The 14021-nt window shown below is 46.1% G+C and overlaps 1 protein-coding gene across 3 annotated transcripts in view; it reads right to left on the reverse strand.

The window, feature by feature from the left end:
* Window positions 1-14021, reverse strand: part of shroom1 (shroom family member 1) — a 15439-nt gene continuing 1418 nt past the window's right edge. For 2 of the 3 annotated variants that reach the window (XM_061299410.1, XM_061299411.1), the window contains exons 2-9: window positions 5317-8019; window positions 5069-5246; window positions 4923-4975; window positions 4214-4798; window positions 3306-3830; window positions 2875-2962; window positions 2509-2781; window positions 1-1388 (exon numbers count right to left, since the gene is read on the reverse strand). In XM_061299410.1, coding sequence (XP_061155394.1) covers window positions 1140-1388; window positions 2509-2781; window positions 2875-2962; window positions 3306-3830; window positions 4214-4798; window positions 4923-4975; window positions 5069-5246; window positions 5317-7853 — 4488 coding nt within the window. In that variant the 5' untranslated portion in view covers window positions 7854-8019 and the 3' untranslated portion in view covers window positions 1-1139. Of the gene's footprint in view, window positions 1389-2508; window positions 2782-2874; window positions 2963-3305; window positions 3831-4213; window positions 4799-4922; window positions 4976-5068; window positions 5247-5316; window positions 8020-9302; window positions 9456-14021 lie in introns of those variants that run through there. The other variant, XM_061299412.1, reaches the window with a different exon arrangement.

Consider the following 14021-nt stretch of genomic DNA (forward strand, 5'->3'; position numbering starts at 1 on the left):
TTAAAAGGGAAGGGTTCTTAATTTATTGACGGCAAGACAAACAAAAGTGGAATTTACAACTCCAAACAGGCACGTGTGACTCAGGGGGTGGAAAAGTTGTGAACTGCCTCCGCATGTCACAACAAAGCAAGACTGAAGAAGAAAAAGAAGTAAAGTTCTTAGGGCCACTGGGAAACGGAATCCATTTTGTGGCTTCAACCACAACCTTGAATTAAAACATAAATATATGATACAAAATAGTCCACAGCACACGTCGGATGTGCGTTTTCTTTTCAGGTCATTTCCTGAGGGACGATCGAAAGTTCAGATCCATTCATGACATCGGCATGAATATTGTTCACAAACTTACCACAGCAAATACTACATTCACACATCCATCTGTGGAAGTTAAAACATGATTTTTTCAAAATGATGGAATTCTGTGAGTAACTAAAGGTTTGTCAAATCTATACTTCAAGTAACCAATGCACACTGAGGATGAAATCTTATTTCTTACAGTGGAACCTCACAAGTTGAACATTTATGAGAGTGGAGCGTCTTGAGTATTTTTCTGTACTTTAGATTTATGACGCAGTATTTTTTGTTTCTACTTGTTACTGCTGCCTGTGCAGTTAATTAAAAGAGGATGGCTTCAATTTCCTTTGACATGCCTTCCTATGCCCAAGTTTGTTTTGAAACTAGAACAGCTAGTTCAAATTCAGGGGTTCCACTTGAATTCCTCACTTGCTACAATTGCATTTGCACACAGTCCTTAACGTACCTTGAAATTGAAAAAAATATTCTTCGTAATAGCGGACAAAGACGGGAAAAGAAACGCGGCGTTGCCAGATGGAGTAAGACTGATTTACAAATGAAGAAATGTGCATTTCTGTACTGTTACAAAGTGCTTTTTTTGTTACCGTTCACCTTTTTCTTTTGGTTTTTGAGTGCCTTGATTTACACGTGACTCGTTCTGTTATGATTTCTGCTTCATTATTTGCAGTCTCGCTGTGCGAGAGACAAGTGGGCTCCTCCTGTAGGAGATAGAACGGAACTATACTCAAGCTAGTAAACGCGATGCTGAAATCAAGGCACAGCGAGGATGAAAAGTGTCAGCGAGATTTGCAGAGGTGCATGCTCCCTAAACAAAATGTCCGCCCTCAGAGACTTTTGGCGAGGGCCTCCAGCTGCTCCTCGCCGAGCTTCGTCTTCTCCTCCAAGTCCTTGCGGCGGATGAGCAGCGAGGCCTTAGTCTGCACAAAGCGCCGGTAGTCGCGCACCTGCTCGTCGCTCAGCTGGCGGGACAGGAAGGTGGACACCAAGCTCTCCCGTCGGTCCAGGTTGTCCTTCAGGTCTTTTGCATCCTCCCGCTGCTTGCACAGGAGACGGTGACGGCTTTCCAGTGATTGCTAACAAACATGGAGAGACGATGTTAGCACATGTAATGAAGCCTGGGTGAGTGGTTACTATATTTTACTTTTAGTCAATTTTGGCTACAACGTCTCGACGTCGTTTTTATATTTCATCCATACATGACTTCCTTCTGTCTCCACGTGTGCCTGTTCACTTTTATGTACAGTATACACACGCCTGTATGCGCCTAATTTGGTTTCTAAGAAAGTCCACAATAAGAATTGTTTGGTGGACACGCTGTGGACACGTGTAAAGAGGAAAAAAAACCTCATTATCATCGTGTAAAGCAGTTCACTGTGTAGTCAGGGATAAAGCAAAGTGCCTTAAAGGGAGGTGCAGCGGTGTCTTGTTTCAACAGAGGGCAGGGATGATGCAAATGTCATCGAAACCGGTGCGCCGCAGGAGTTTCGGTGAGGGAGCGAGTGTAAACAGCCGGGATGCTGATAACGGCCGCAAACGACGAGCATGTTCGACGACACGTTTCATTCACAAATGAGGAAATGAAGCCTGGAACTGAGCTCAGATGGAACCTGATGTCATGAGGCCGTTTGGAGTAACGATCGTGACGCATAAATCATTAGGCTTAACCCGAGAAGCATGAACTTGGCATTTTTTGCATTCCACGCGGTGCTGCCCTTCACCTGGCAGGCGTGTTTGCTGTTCCAAAGTCAACATGACAGAAGGAGAGAGCAAACTCTCACTTTTATGCTGACGCTTCAGTCAGCTCAATGCGGGAATTTGAATTTGGACAGTTTGTCTGGACTGTGGTGTAAATTCTGAAATATAAAAAGCCTGAAATAATATTCGCACATCGCGCTTTGATCATAATTATTGTCCCTGAAACTTAAGTAGAAAGGCCGGCCACCTCTCGCAAGTTGGGGAAGAATGCACACGCATCATATTTTGATCACGAGGAAGATCTTAAGGGCGAGCCCTCGGGTTTGTCCACAGTGTCCACAGCACAAGTCACGTGAGTAGTTAACATCAAGACTGGGCTCATAATAACACAGCTGGCTTTTACTGTGCAGTTGACCATGCAAATATTTTCACATCCGGATTATTGCGCTAAAATGTTTGTTGATTTGGAGTTGATTTCATTCATTGAAAGATCCTCACCTTCTCCTCAGCGTCCGTGTCCTGGCCCACCGTGCTCAGAGCGTTCTGCACCCTGGCCAGTCGGGCGGAAAGGCACAGGAGCAGGTTGACCACCCTCTCCAGGTCCCCGATGAACAGGTTGTACCTCTCCAGCTCCAGAGGCAAACAGCGCTCGCGGACCAGAGCCTCCAGAGCCTCGCCGTGGGCCGTGTTCTCCTGGATATCCGCTTGGAGTTCGGCCCGCGGCTCCTCCAGTGAGCGCAGGCGCTCCTCGATGTAGCACACCAGCATGCTCTGCAATGGGGAGATGGATTTTCAACATAAATGTTCATCCTGCGAATCATTTGGGATGATTATCGGAGCTCGGTTTCGTCACTTCATATTGACCTTCTTGTCAGCGAGGTCATCTGTGCTGCAAATCTCTCCACATGCAGCTATGAGGCCATCGGGTGACAGAGGTGGCCCGGTCTCACAACTGTAAAAAACAAACAAACTGCTTACTCTTTATTTACAAAAGTTTCATTTCAATCTCTCTCACTCACTCACTCACTCACTACGTCTGCACGCGTGCTTGCGTTTGCGGAAATCCGAGTGCGAGTATTGCAGTAAGCAGATATGCAGGTGTGCCGGAGCACGTGATGCCACACAAAGGAACACGGCTCCGTCGTCTTTGAGCGCAACTCTAGTGTTTCATAAAGAAACACCAGACAGTTGTGGAAATTCTCATTAGAAGACCAAGTAGGAGGAAAACCAAAGGAGCGGGGGGGGGGGGGGGGGGGGGTCCACTATATGCACATTTTCTGTTCCATCTTACTGACCTTTGTTCAGCTCCCTTCTGTTCCTGTTTCTTTTTGTAGTGCTCCTCCATCAGCAACGTGTCTTCAGACAGCAGCTGCTCCATCAGCATCAGCGCCGTCTTACGATTGGTTAGCGGATAGAGCGCGGGGGCCAGCGATTGGTCCGCGTTAACCACGGCTTCCACCAGCTCCTCCCACGATGGTCTCTTGGAGGGACTTGCCGTTTCTCCCTCTAATGTAGGTCTCTCCTCAACGGAATTCTCTCTTGACTCATTGTATTCCGTTTTGGAATCTTTCTCTTCTGCCATCCGCTGATCGGAAACACTTTTGCTCGTCTGGGAAGGAGGGAACAAAATGGCAGGCTCGTCGAAAACGGAGTCCGGAGTCTGAACGTCCTGTTTGGGCTGCTCCTGCTCCTGCTCTTGAGGGAGAATCCATGAGGACGGATCTGTGGTCACGCCGCAGCTCAGGGACACTTTGTGAGCAAGCGGTAGGATGTCCTTGTCTGGTTCAACCACTGACTGTTGGGAAGAATTGCCAACAGCCCTGAAAGGAAGAAATATGATGAATATCACCTATTTATGTCAAGAACTGATTTTTATTTCCAAAAAGCTCAAGCTACTAGTCAACCCCACCCCCCCACCCTCCTAAAAAAATAACAGGTTCCCTTTAATCCCACAGTACAACAATTATGAACTAGGTCACCATGGATTACCGTAATTTTCGGACTATAAATCGCGGGTTTTTTTCATAGTTTGGGTGGGGGGGGGCGACTTATACTCAGGAGCGACTTATATACATATATGTTTTTTTTTCACTTTTTGGGGCATTTTATGGCTGGTGCGAATTATACTCCGGTGCGATTTATAGTCCGAAAATTACGGTAGTTTCTAAAGCTGTGATTTTTTTTTTGATTTGGCAAATCTCACCTGGAGCTCGGTCTGTTTTCACAAAGTGGATTTATCTGTGTGGTGGAAGACACGATGGACCTCGCCTCCCTCTCACTGGTTTCTTGGCTTCTCGGGGAATGCCGGTAAGAAGGCGCCTCGATGGGAGGTTTGCTGGACAGGAACTTATCTGTGGGAGGACTGCAAGATCCAGAAGATTGCCTTTTGCCCTTAGAGGACAGGCAAGAAGTCGGGGAGTGGGATCTACTTAAGGATCTTCTTCCTGTTGTGGGCTTAAGTCCAATATCCTCCCCATCTACCGGGTCAGAGTTGTGTTTCAAGATGTACTTTCTCTGTGTCTGTCCCTTCAGGTCAGGAACATCTGTTTGGTTTTCCGCTGGATACTTCTTCCTCCCACTTACGTTCCCCTGAGCTTCGCTGACCTCAGCAAAGAATGAAAGGTTCCTCACGTCTCGGCCCTCTCGATCCAGCTGTTCAGAACTCTTGCTCAGAGCCAACATCTTTGTTATCTTGGATGCTCCCAGTTCTTCCATGGATTTCCCTCGGTGGGCTATCACACGCTTTTTCTGCTGGGCCTCAGGCGTTGCGTTCATACGCTTGTGGACACTAGAAATGACATTTAAACACAAGAGATGCATTTTTTTCCTCATAATTATTGCTTTGAAATGAATGTTGATTTGCCAAAGTCTGGAGATAATACTTAGAATTTGACTCCAGCGCTGATACATACCTACAGGTTTCACTGGAATTCACGGATTCCTGATCATCGTCAATGTTCTGTCCCTTTAGACCAGAGACAAAAATGTTTTGAGTGAATTTCTTTAATTCCTCACATAGTCAGAAGAGGTTTAAAAAAAAAAAAAAGCCCTCCCCTACCTGAAATGCATGTGGTGTGGCTATGGATCTGTTCCTGAAAATTGTAGATTCTTCTGCTTGATCCAAGAGAGTCTCCACGGAGGCATACATCCCAGGGGATGGATATTGTCTTTCCTTCCATCTGGATTGGTTTGAGGGATGGTCGGAATTGGCTTGTGCTGAGAAGAACTGGGTGTGCCTGAGTGGAAAAATATCAAATAGTCATGCAAAAAGAAAACCCAAACTTTCCATTCTGTCTCCTATTATACCTGATGGAACTGGTGGAGGAATCCAGAACGCGTCCTGCAGACTGGGGTCTGTTGAGTTTCTTTTTGATGTGATTGGCCTCAGTGCTTGGCCTGGGAGCCCAGTCGAATGGTTTCTCTCCCAGAGAGTGCCTCTGTCTGGGGGGTATTGGTAGCTGAAGCCCCGTCTGTTGGGGTTCCGCCACTTTCTGGCCCGTCTTACGCTCCATGTACGCCACCAGGGCCTTGTGCTGCAGGTGCTTCAGGTTTGTTCTTGAGGCGCTTGAGGCAGAAAGGGCACGGCCCCGAGTCTCAAAGAGCTTCCTACGTGCTGCCACCAGCCCCTGCTCTCCAGGTTGCACGTGATCCTGCCACTCACTGTCCAGCGCAAACAGACCGTCGCTTTCGTTGCTAAAGGAACGACAGGCCGAGTGGCTGGGGCCGGCGCCGAGCTGGTGGAGCTTCTCCGGTTCAGAGTAGCACATCTTTTTCTGCTCCGGAGTCAATCGTTTGCGGCCGCCGATTCGTGAGGGCACCTGGGGCTGAGCCACGTTTGCGGACCTCCTATTTTCTATCTCTGTGCTGGTTTGATCAGGACTCTGTCTGACCTCTTCCACTACGCTCCCTCTTTCTGTCTCCTCAGAGGCTACGGATGGGGTGAGGGTGTCTGTGGACGTCTCCGAATCTTGCGATGAGGAGAAAGCGTGAATGGCCGCAGGTCTCAGCTCAGGTTTCGGCCTGGAGCGATGCGCCGATGCCAGTTGCAGATCCCTTCTTTTATACGAGGTCTCCTTCAGGACTTTAGACTGGGCGTCCTTAAGTCTCGCTTTGTAGTACTTTTTATAGGACTCATCCAGGGTGTTACAGGCAACAGAGATGACTCCCCGAGGATCATTCTCGGTCACGTCCGCCTGCGGAGGTCTCCCGTTCGTAACATCTCTGACACATGCTTCGTTATCTTTCGCGGCAAATTCAGCATCCTTTTTGGACTGCATCGTTGTCCTGTTAGCTTCAGTGAGATGGTAGAGAAGCGGCGTTGTTTCTTTGCTTATCCTATCACTTGCTACATCTGTCAGTGGTTGTCTTTTCCCCCTCTTTGCCTGCTCCTCCCGGCTAGGCTGCTCGGTTGCTCGGTTGCCAGTCAATGAGGAGACCTCCTTTGTTTGTAAAGTCGAACGTGGGGAGATGTTCTCAGGCCCGCAGTAAAATATGGGATTGTCGGTAGTGTGGCGCCCAATCTCTCGACTCTCCGCGTCAAGTTCTTCAAAGGAATCCCAACTCCGAGAGGAGCGTTTTGAAAACGGGGCGGCTTTGCGATTCTCCTGATCGGAACCTCTCGGGATTAGACTCTGGGTGTCTCTTTCATCCGGGACCTCGTTTATAGGTATAAATAAATTCTCCATTGTGCTGTGACATCTTTCTCTCTCTTTTGGCTGAGGTCTTTCCAAGACAGGGGAGCATTCACTGGCAGCTTCGCACCCAATCACAGATGCAGAGTGCGTTCTCATTCTGGCTTCCGATTGTTTACATACGCCTGTGACAAAGTAGAACTGACCCTTATGCTGGATGCTGCTGTTGATAAAGCCTGCCTGACCTGCATTCCAAGGAGCTGGCTCTGAACCAATCCAATCATAAGCAGAATGTGCCCTTTTTCGTGGACTCTCAAAGTCACCACTGACACCGTCGGCCTTGCGCAGATCCTCTCTGCTGCATCCACGAGCGCTTGATAGCTGCCTGGGCTTCAAGTGCTCCGACTGGCCTTGTCTGGGGAAGTTTGTTGCCTTCTGCTGATTGGAGAGAGCTTTGTTGTCGGCGATGCAAAGATGAGCTGGGTTTATGGACGTTCTGTTTTGTTCGTAAGAGCGGTAGCTTGGCAGCTGCAGGATCTCCCCTGCTGGCACTGGCCTTCGATCAGGACTAATGACAGCGGTACTAGTCTCTGGTTTAGCTGTACCCATTTGAGGGACATTTACTCTGTGAGGGAGCGGATGATGATGATTATGGGGTCTGGACTGCTGAAGGTCAGTGCTGTGTTGACCATTGTTCTCGGAGTTTTTAGCAGCTGTGAAACTATCTTGTCGTGCTGGGATTGGAGGAGGACCAACGGAAGAAGGGTAATCGGCTAGGGACGGAGCCCGAGGAGCCAGCCGTGGTGTTGATTTGTCATTGCTATGGAAATTGCCATTCTGGATATGGGTACTATTGCGATAGTTCTGTGAGATGACCTCCATAGATCGGTACAACTGGTCCATGGTTTTTACGTTAGACTGCAGAACCTGGCTGGGATGACAAATGGACTTTAAATATTTAAGTTCAGCATAGTGGCCGAAAGAGCTGGACTGCAGGTCGTCTGGGAAGTGAAGTGAAGGCGGGTAGTCTGGCGCAGTGGAGCCTCCGGAGAAGGAGCTGTAGGCGGAGTCTCCTTTGCCGTGCTGGTGGTGAGCAAGTTGTTCCACAATGCTGCTGTTGGACTTGGCTGGGGAGAGCCGGCTGACGGGCATGCTCAGAGGATGCAGGTCCACGTTGCTCATTCTCTCAAAGTGGAAGCTGTAGGAATCCATGGAATAACGCTGCAGATGTCCAGGATGAAAAAGGGGAGCTTCACTTCCGAGTGCAGTGACATCTGTCTTGCAACTGGCCAAAGTGCCACCAACACATTTCCACAAGCTAATTAGGTCATTCTCCTGGCTGATTCAAATCCTCTGGGAATTGTCTGCTCTTAAGTACCTGCAGAAGAAAACAAAAATGGAGACCAGCTATTAGCCTGAAATATTATTTGGCCCACAAACCAAGCTTATGAGTCATCATTAAAATCAACATACCAGGTTTTGGAGGTCAAAACAATTAATCACCTGTTTAAGGGAGTTTCCCTGATACTTTGCATCAACCGGGCCTCTAATTAGACCTTGAGGTCGGCTGAGCACGTTGCAGCACAAACATTCTCTGGATTCCGCGGAACTACAGTGCACAACAAGAATGTTCATGTGACACCTAATACCTCTTTAAAAGGCATTGTTGCCCTCCCTGTAATACATGGCACTTGTATTTTTTCATTGGAACACGAAATCACTAAGTAGACCAGGTAAAACATGTATTTTACTGTGATTTGAGCCTAAAAGCCGGCGGTTGCGAAATATACCTCTGCAAGTTAACGAGCGGCTTCATGCCAGCGTCATTATAATTATTGTGTATTTATTGTGTTGTCATCATGACCTGTGTGCTCGTCATCAACGACAAGTCAACCAGTTCATCGGGACGATGCACTTTGAATGATGCTAACAGGAAGAGATGTGCGCATCAGTTATGTAGCATCTTTTTAGGTTCATGTTTTGGCTGCTATTTTAAAAAACGACATATTTTAGAAACACGTTTGTCAATATGTAAGCAGTAAGATGCTTGAAAATGTTTTGTAGGTATTAGAAGTATTTGTATGTGGACAAGAAGAGGAATTTTATTTATTTTAAACTTGTCTCGTTTGAGATTATGGATTGACATTTGAAACATTTGTATGACTTGACTTGCATGTAGCTATTGTCAAGTTTCTTACTTTCGACTGCAGACTGGTTGAGGGTAAATCGACAGCTGCTCAACACAACTTCTTAAAAGTCTTAAAAGCTCATTTATGTCTTTTCCAGTCAGGAAACTGCCAATTAAAAAAAAACACACACACACAAGTGGCCGAGAAATAGCAAAGAAAAGAAAACTTAGATGATCCTTGTATAGAGACAATGTGTTCAAACTAAATGATTCAAGTGGATTTCATGTGTTTATGAAGGCCTTCGGAATCTGCAAAGTCCGGAGGCAAAGTGAGAGGCTCCGAAACACGGGAGCGCTCAAGTGGAAGTGATGGAGGGGACAGGCAGCGACACAATGTACAGAGAAGGGGAGTAAAGTGGGGGTGAGGCACAAACGGGGTGACAAATACCCCCACACGCAACTGAGACAAAACATGACAAGAACTGCATGGAGAAAAAAAGGCACCTGATGGTGTAAAACAATACAAAACTTACCTAAAGTTTCAATGTTGGGCCTGCTCAAGCACAAAATGTCCATGTGCCCTCCAAAAGAGAAAAATCAAGATTGGCCATTCTACTTTCCCAACCAGGAGGCGACAGCGCCAAGTAACCAGGCGAACACGACATTAAGAGGGAAGACTTCCAGAGAGTGCCTTCTCCCTCAGAGCACCCCCTAGCAAGCCCCCCACCCCACTCCCTCCCTCTGCGACCCGTGTCTGCCTAGTGGGGGCCAGCGATTGGTCGGCCGATGACGTCTGGCTCTGCCGTGCACAATGAGAGCAGCAGAGGGAATATTTCACGTTAGCGCTGAACAACACAGCGAGAGAAAGAAGAAAAAAAAGAGGCCTCGCATTCCAGCCTGGCTTCAAAGACGGAGCACAGCCCGGGCGCCATTCATTCTCAAGGTCCTGAGCCCGGCACATGGAGACTGGCCAAGGCAGGAGGGGGGAGGAGGAGAAAGAAGGAAGCGGGGGGTGGCTGAGTGGACGGGTGACCTCTGGAGGCCTGCACCACCCCCACCGAAACTCTCAAAAGATTAATGATAAATATATACTTTTTTTTATTTTTTTTATACGCCCAGTCATTAAAAGAGTCATGACTAAAGCCTGTGCAACGTTCAACTCCTGTGTTATTATCATTGGCCTCTTTTAATTATTAACATTGCCAGAGCCAGCGTCATACTAGCCTACTTTCTCAATGTCATTTTAAACGCACCCACAGTGGCTGAAAATGTGGATGGGCAACATAGTAGAGGTGGAGAAAGGAGGATCATCGCGTGGCGTGCTTCTTAACCACAATACTAACAACACTTTCTCACGAAGTGGCCGGCGTCGTTTCCAAATTGGGAACCTGAAGGCCTTGACCTCTTTAGGGTTACTATTAGTGAAAATGACCCATGAGTCTTCCACAGGACATGGCACTCCTATTGTCCATGTCCAAAAAGAAAAGAAAGGTGGAAGGTTTTAGTGGAAGGGAAGGTCTGGTTGCCATGTGATCGGATGGCCCTTGTGTTGCCAGGCAGTGCTCACGCTGCCGTCTTAAAATCTGCTGTCACACTCTAATAAGCTCGACATTCCTGCCCTCCATCCAGCACAAACACATGACGATATCCAACCTTTACAGCGATTGTGTGGTCCCATTAGACTTTAGATATCACACAATCAAGCATTCTGTAAGCCTGGCCGCTCAACTATTAACCAGGATTTACACTACGCTTACTCAGAGCGTGCCGCTGATAACCTTCCAATGACTTTTCAGCAATTACTTTTGCATTACGGACCCCACGGGACTTTTTGGGGGATGTAGTAATCTGATCTTTTCATGCTTACTTTATCAGTAGACATTCCTTTACTCTAGAAATACAGGTAGAAGACAGTTCATTGGTTTGGGGGGGGATCACGTTGACATCTGCCTACAAAGGAGGTGTGCCCTGCCAAGCACTCATCGGTTTGGCAAGAACCACGATGAAAAGTAATTGAGGACGCACCCAACATCAAGAGGAACCGGTTCGACACGATTAAAATACTTACTACGTTTGTACAGGAAATGGTTTCGGACAATAAATCATACAAGACAAATAAACAAGGTCTGCCTGAGAACAAAAACTCCCGGAACGTGTGAAAGGACAAACTGAGTGAGGGGTTAAAAAAACATTCGGAAGACCAGATGACCCCAGCAGGAGACTCGGGACAAACACCGCAGGACTAAAAAAACAACAGCAAGTGACCCACTTCCTACTCAAAGATGGGAAAAGACTCCATCATTACAGAAAAATGTTACAGTGAAGGGAAGAAAACAAGTACTATTGTTCTTGAGTCTCACTCTTCCGCAGTCCCTGAGGACACGCTGTCAGCAGTCCAAGCCAGCACTTCAGACTTTTCATATGATAGTTCATCAATGACACTTTAGTTCCTGATCTTGGGTGCAGTTCCACAGAGGAGAAATGGAACCGATGAAACACAAAGCATCCCTGCCCTGTTGTACAATGTTGTACATGTCGCAAGCAGCTGACGGCAGACACAGTAAGGCTTCATTTGCATAAAATAAAACAGGCGTCACTGCTCGTTTGTCCGACGCGTGTTTAGGAGCGCTCGGTTACATAAGTCACCGATTGTTCTTACCAGCTGGAGGGATGCTGTTGTAAAACAAGTTCAACAAACTTCAAGCTGGAAGGTCATGCTAATGTTTATTTGCAAAAAAAAAAAAAAATGAAGATAAGATTTATATTCATGTGAAACTTATGCTTTGGTCAATTAAGAAAAAAATTTTTTTGTGTTATTGCAATAAAACACATTGCCATCACTATTGTAAGACAACATGGCATTGCAAAGTATCGGTACTTGGTATCGGCGACAGCTATCATTGCATCCCCAGATATATGACACGTCGAGTGGTACTGTGTAAATATGCTAAAAATGTAGTAATACTCTTTATCTCTATGGTGCATCGGGGCATTTTGGCTCACAATGGGCTCCTTTTTATAGCGGCCGCTGCAGGTTTTGCAGCCATGAAGAAGAGGCGGCGTTAAATAGTGCAAAGCAAATGACGCAGATTAAAATTGAAGAGAAACAAATGTTTGACACATTGTGGACTTTGGCACCTGTTGCGATGGTGAAAAACAGACAATTTGACATTTACGTCATCATTTGCCAGTCGGTCACATACGTACTCGATGTGCTTGTACACCAGTGTGACATTTACCAGGAATCTTTTATTAGTCATATTATCTAACGCAATAGATCCATCACACACACAAGCAGAGCTTTTCATTAGCTCCATGCAACCTGAGAGGCTCCTCGGGCACACATGGTGCACGCACTGAAGCCACAATTGCTTTTCTCTCATCATCTCTCATACGAGCACACAAAGGATGAAGAGGAGCTCCGCCGTCTGATCTCAAGTGAAATAGCAAGAATAAAAAAGACCCTGAAAGATCAATCAGTAGACTAGATTTTATAGTCACAAGTATGTTTTGTGACATCACGGATGAGTGTTAGTGACAGCAAAGATTTACCATGGTTAATTCAAATGTTTAAACATGATAGTGATTGTTAAATTATGGAATGGGTAGACTCACTTCACAATAATTCCTGATGGAAAATTGGAACGAACCAGGAAGGATGTCAACTAATGTTTCCAAATGGAAAAATGCAAAGGTAAACGCGCACACACTTAGTCGTTGACATATGACGCCGACGTATCGCCATGACAGTCCTACGGCTCCGAACAAAAGTTTAGGTGTGGTGCCAACAGGCACACACAAATAAGCATGCACTTTAGGGTCTTTGAGTGATAACCTATGGCTGCCATTTATCACCATCACATCTGAGCCATGAGGCCCAGAGAGACAAAAGAAGGAGGCTCTGACAATAAGTGCACATGAGTGACAGGATGATGAAGACGAGCCTGCAGAGCAGCAGAGTGTGGCAATGACGCATTAGAGCTCCTGAAATGCTAGTCTGCTTAGTCTGAACATATTTTCCAGCCAGTTAGAGTGTCGGCGTTAGAATTGATTCAAACCACAAAGGCACACATTTATGCGGGTACTAATTAGCAAAGCATAATGACGCAGCATTTTGCAGCCCGTTGGAAATAATCGCGGAAACAACGAGAATTAAGCAGCATTTAAAAACAATGAAATGTAATTACTGCAAAACAAGAATTAGATTAAAAAATGTTTGTCAAAATGGCAAAAAAATATCTTTTCATGACGGTTATAAGAACACAGTGAATCATTTTCCTTCCTGTTCCCTATCACTTATTAATCTCCGAAGAAAAAAAATGTTTACCTGTTTTGAACTTGCTAACACTTCCTGATACTGAATCAAGCTTACACAACTTTATCTTCTTACGGGAAACTACCTAAAATGATGTCACACGAACACATCTCCTTTTCCAAGGAGTGACAAAACCATAACATCATCACACCTTGTGTCTTTGACGGACTTTGGTCAGCCTTCGCTCTCTCTGACTTAATAAAAATAAAAAACTTGATAAAAAAAAAAAAAAAAAAAAGTAAGCACCTGGGTTTATTCACCAGCGTGACACAGCTTTATTTCACTGAAGGGTGAAAGTGAAGATTTGGCACCGGTTTTATCGCCAGGTTACGTCTGACGTTAAACGTGACATAATGCTCGCTGATAATAATTTAATTGCCCGGACACGACGTGCAAAACGCATCGTGGAATTCACTTATCATTAAAAAAAAACATTACGAATGCAAATTTGACCGCGAACCGCTTGAACTTGAAAGGCAACCCTCGGAGCCAAAGCTCTCCTTGTCTCAGAGGTCTGCCGGGTTGTCGTTGCAGTTCATCTCTGCAGTAGATCATCAATAACAGCATGCACTCACTATTTTGCTCCTTTGAGGATAACAAAGGGAAAAAAAAGACACATCTCTTGTGTCAACGCCCAAGGCAAATTGAAGTGATGCCTTTTGTGTCCCCCTAGTCTCCGCCCTTCAATTTGCAAGGCCATCTTTTTGTTTCCAGCGTCCTTTCTTCATATTTCTGCCTGTACAAACACACACGCAAAACGCCAGACCATCAAGCTATCGGAAAGATAAATGTGCGGCGAGTGTTTACGAGCGGAGCTGTGGCAAAGGTTTCTGATGCTCCACTTTCAGTAAATGGCGTAGAAGTTGCATCATCTATCTGTCCAGTATGAGCCGATGAAAATTGATTTCACACTATTTAACAACAGCATTATTCATAC

The sequence above is a fragment of the Syngnathus typhle genome, linkage group LG15 (genome assembly GCF_033458585.1).
Source record: "Syngnathus typhle isolate RoL2023-S1 ecotype Sweden linkage group LG15, RoL_Styp_1.0, whole genome shotgun sequence".
Classification (NCBI taxonomy): domain Eukaryota; kingdom Metazoa; phylum Chordata; class Actinopteri; order Syngnathiformes; family Syngnathidae; genus Syngnathus; species Syngnathus typhle.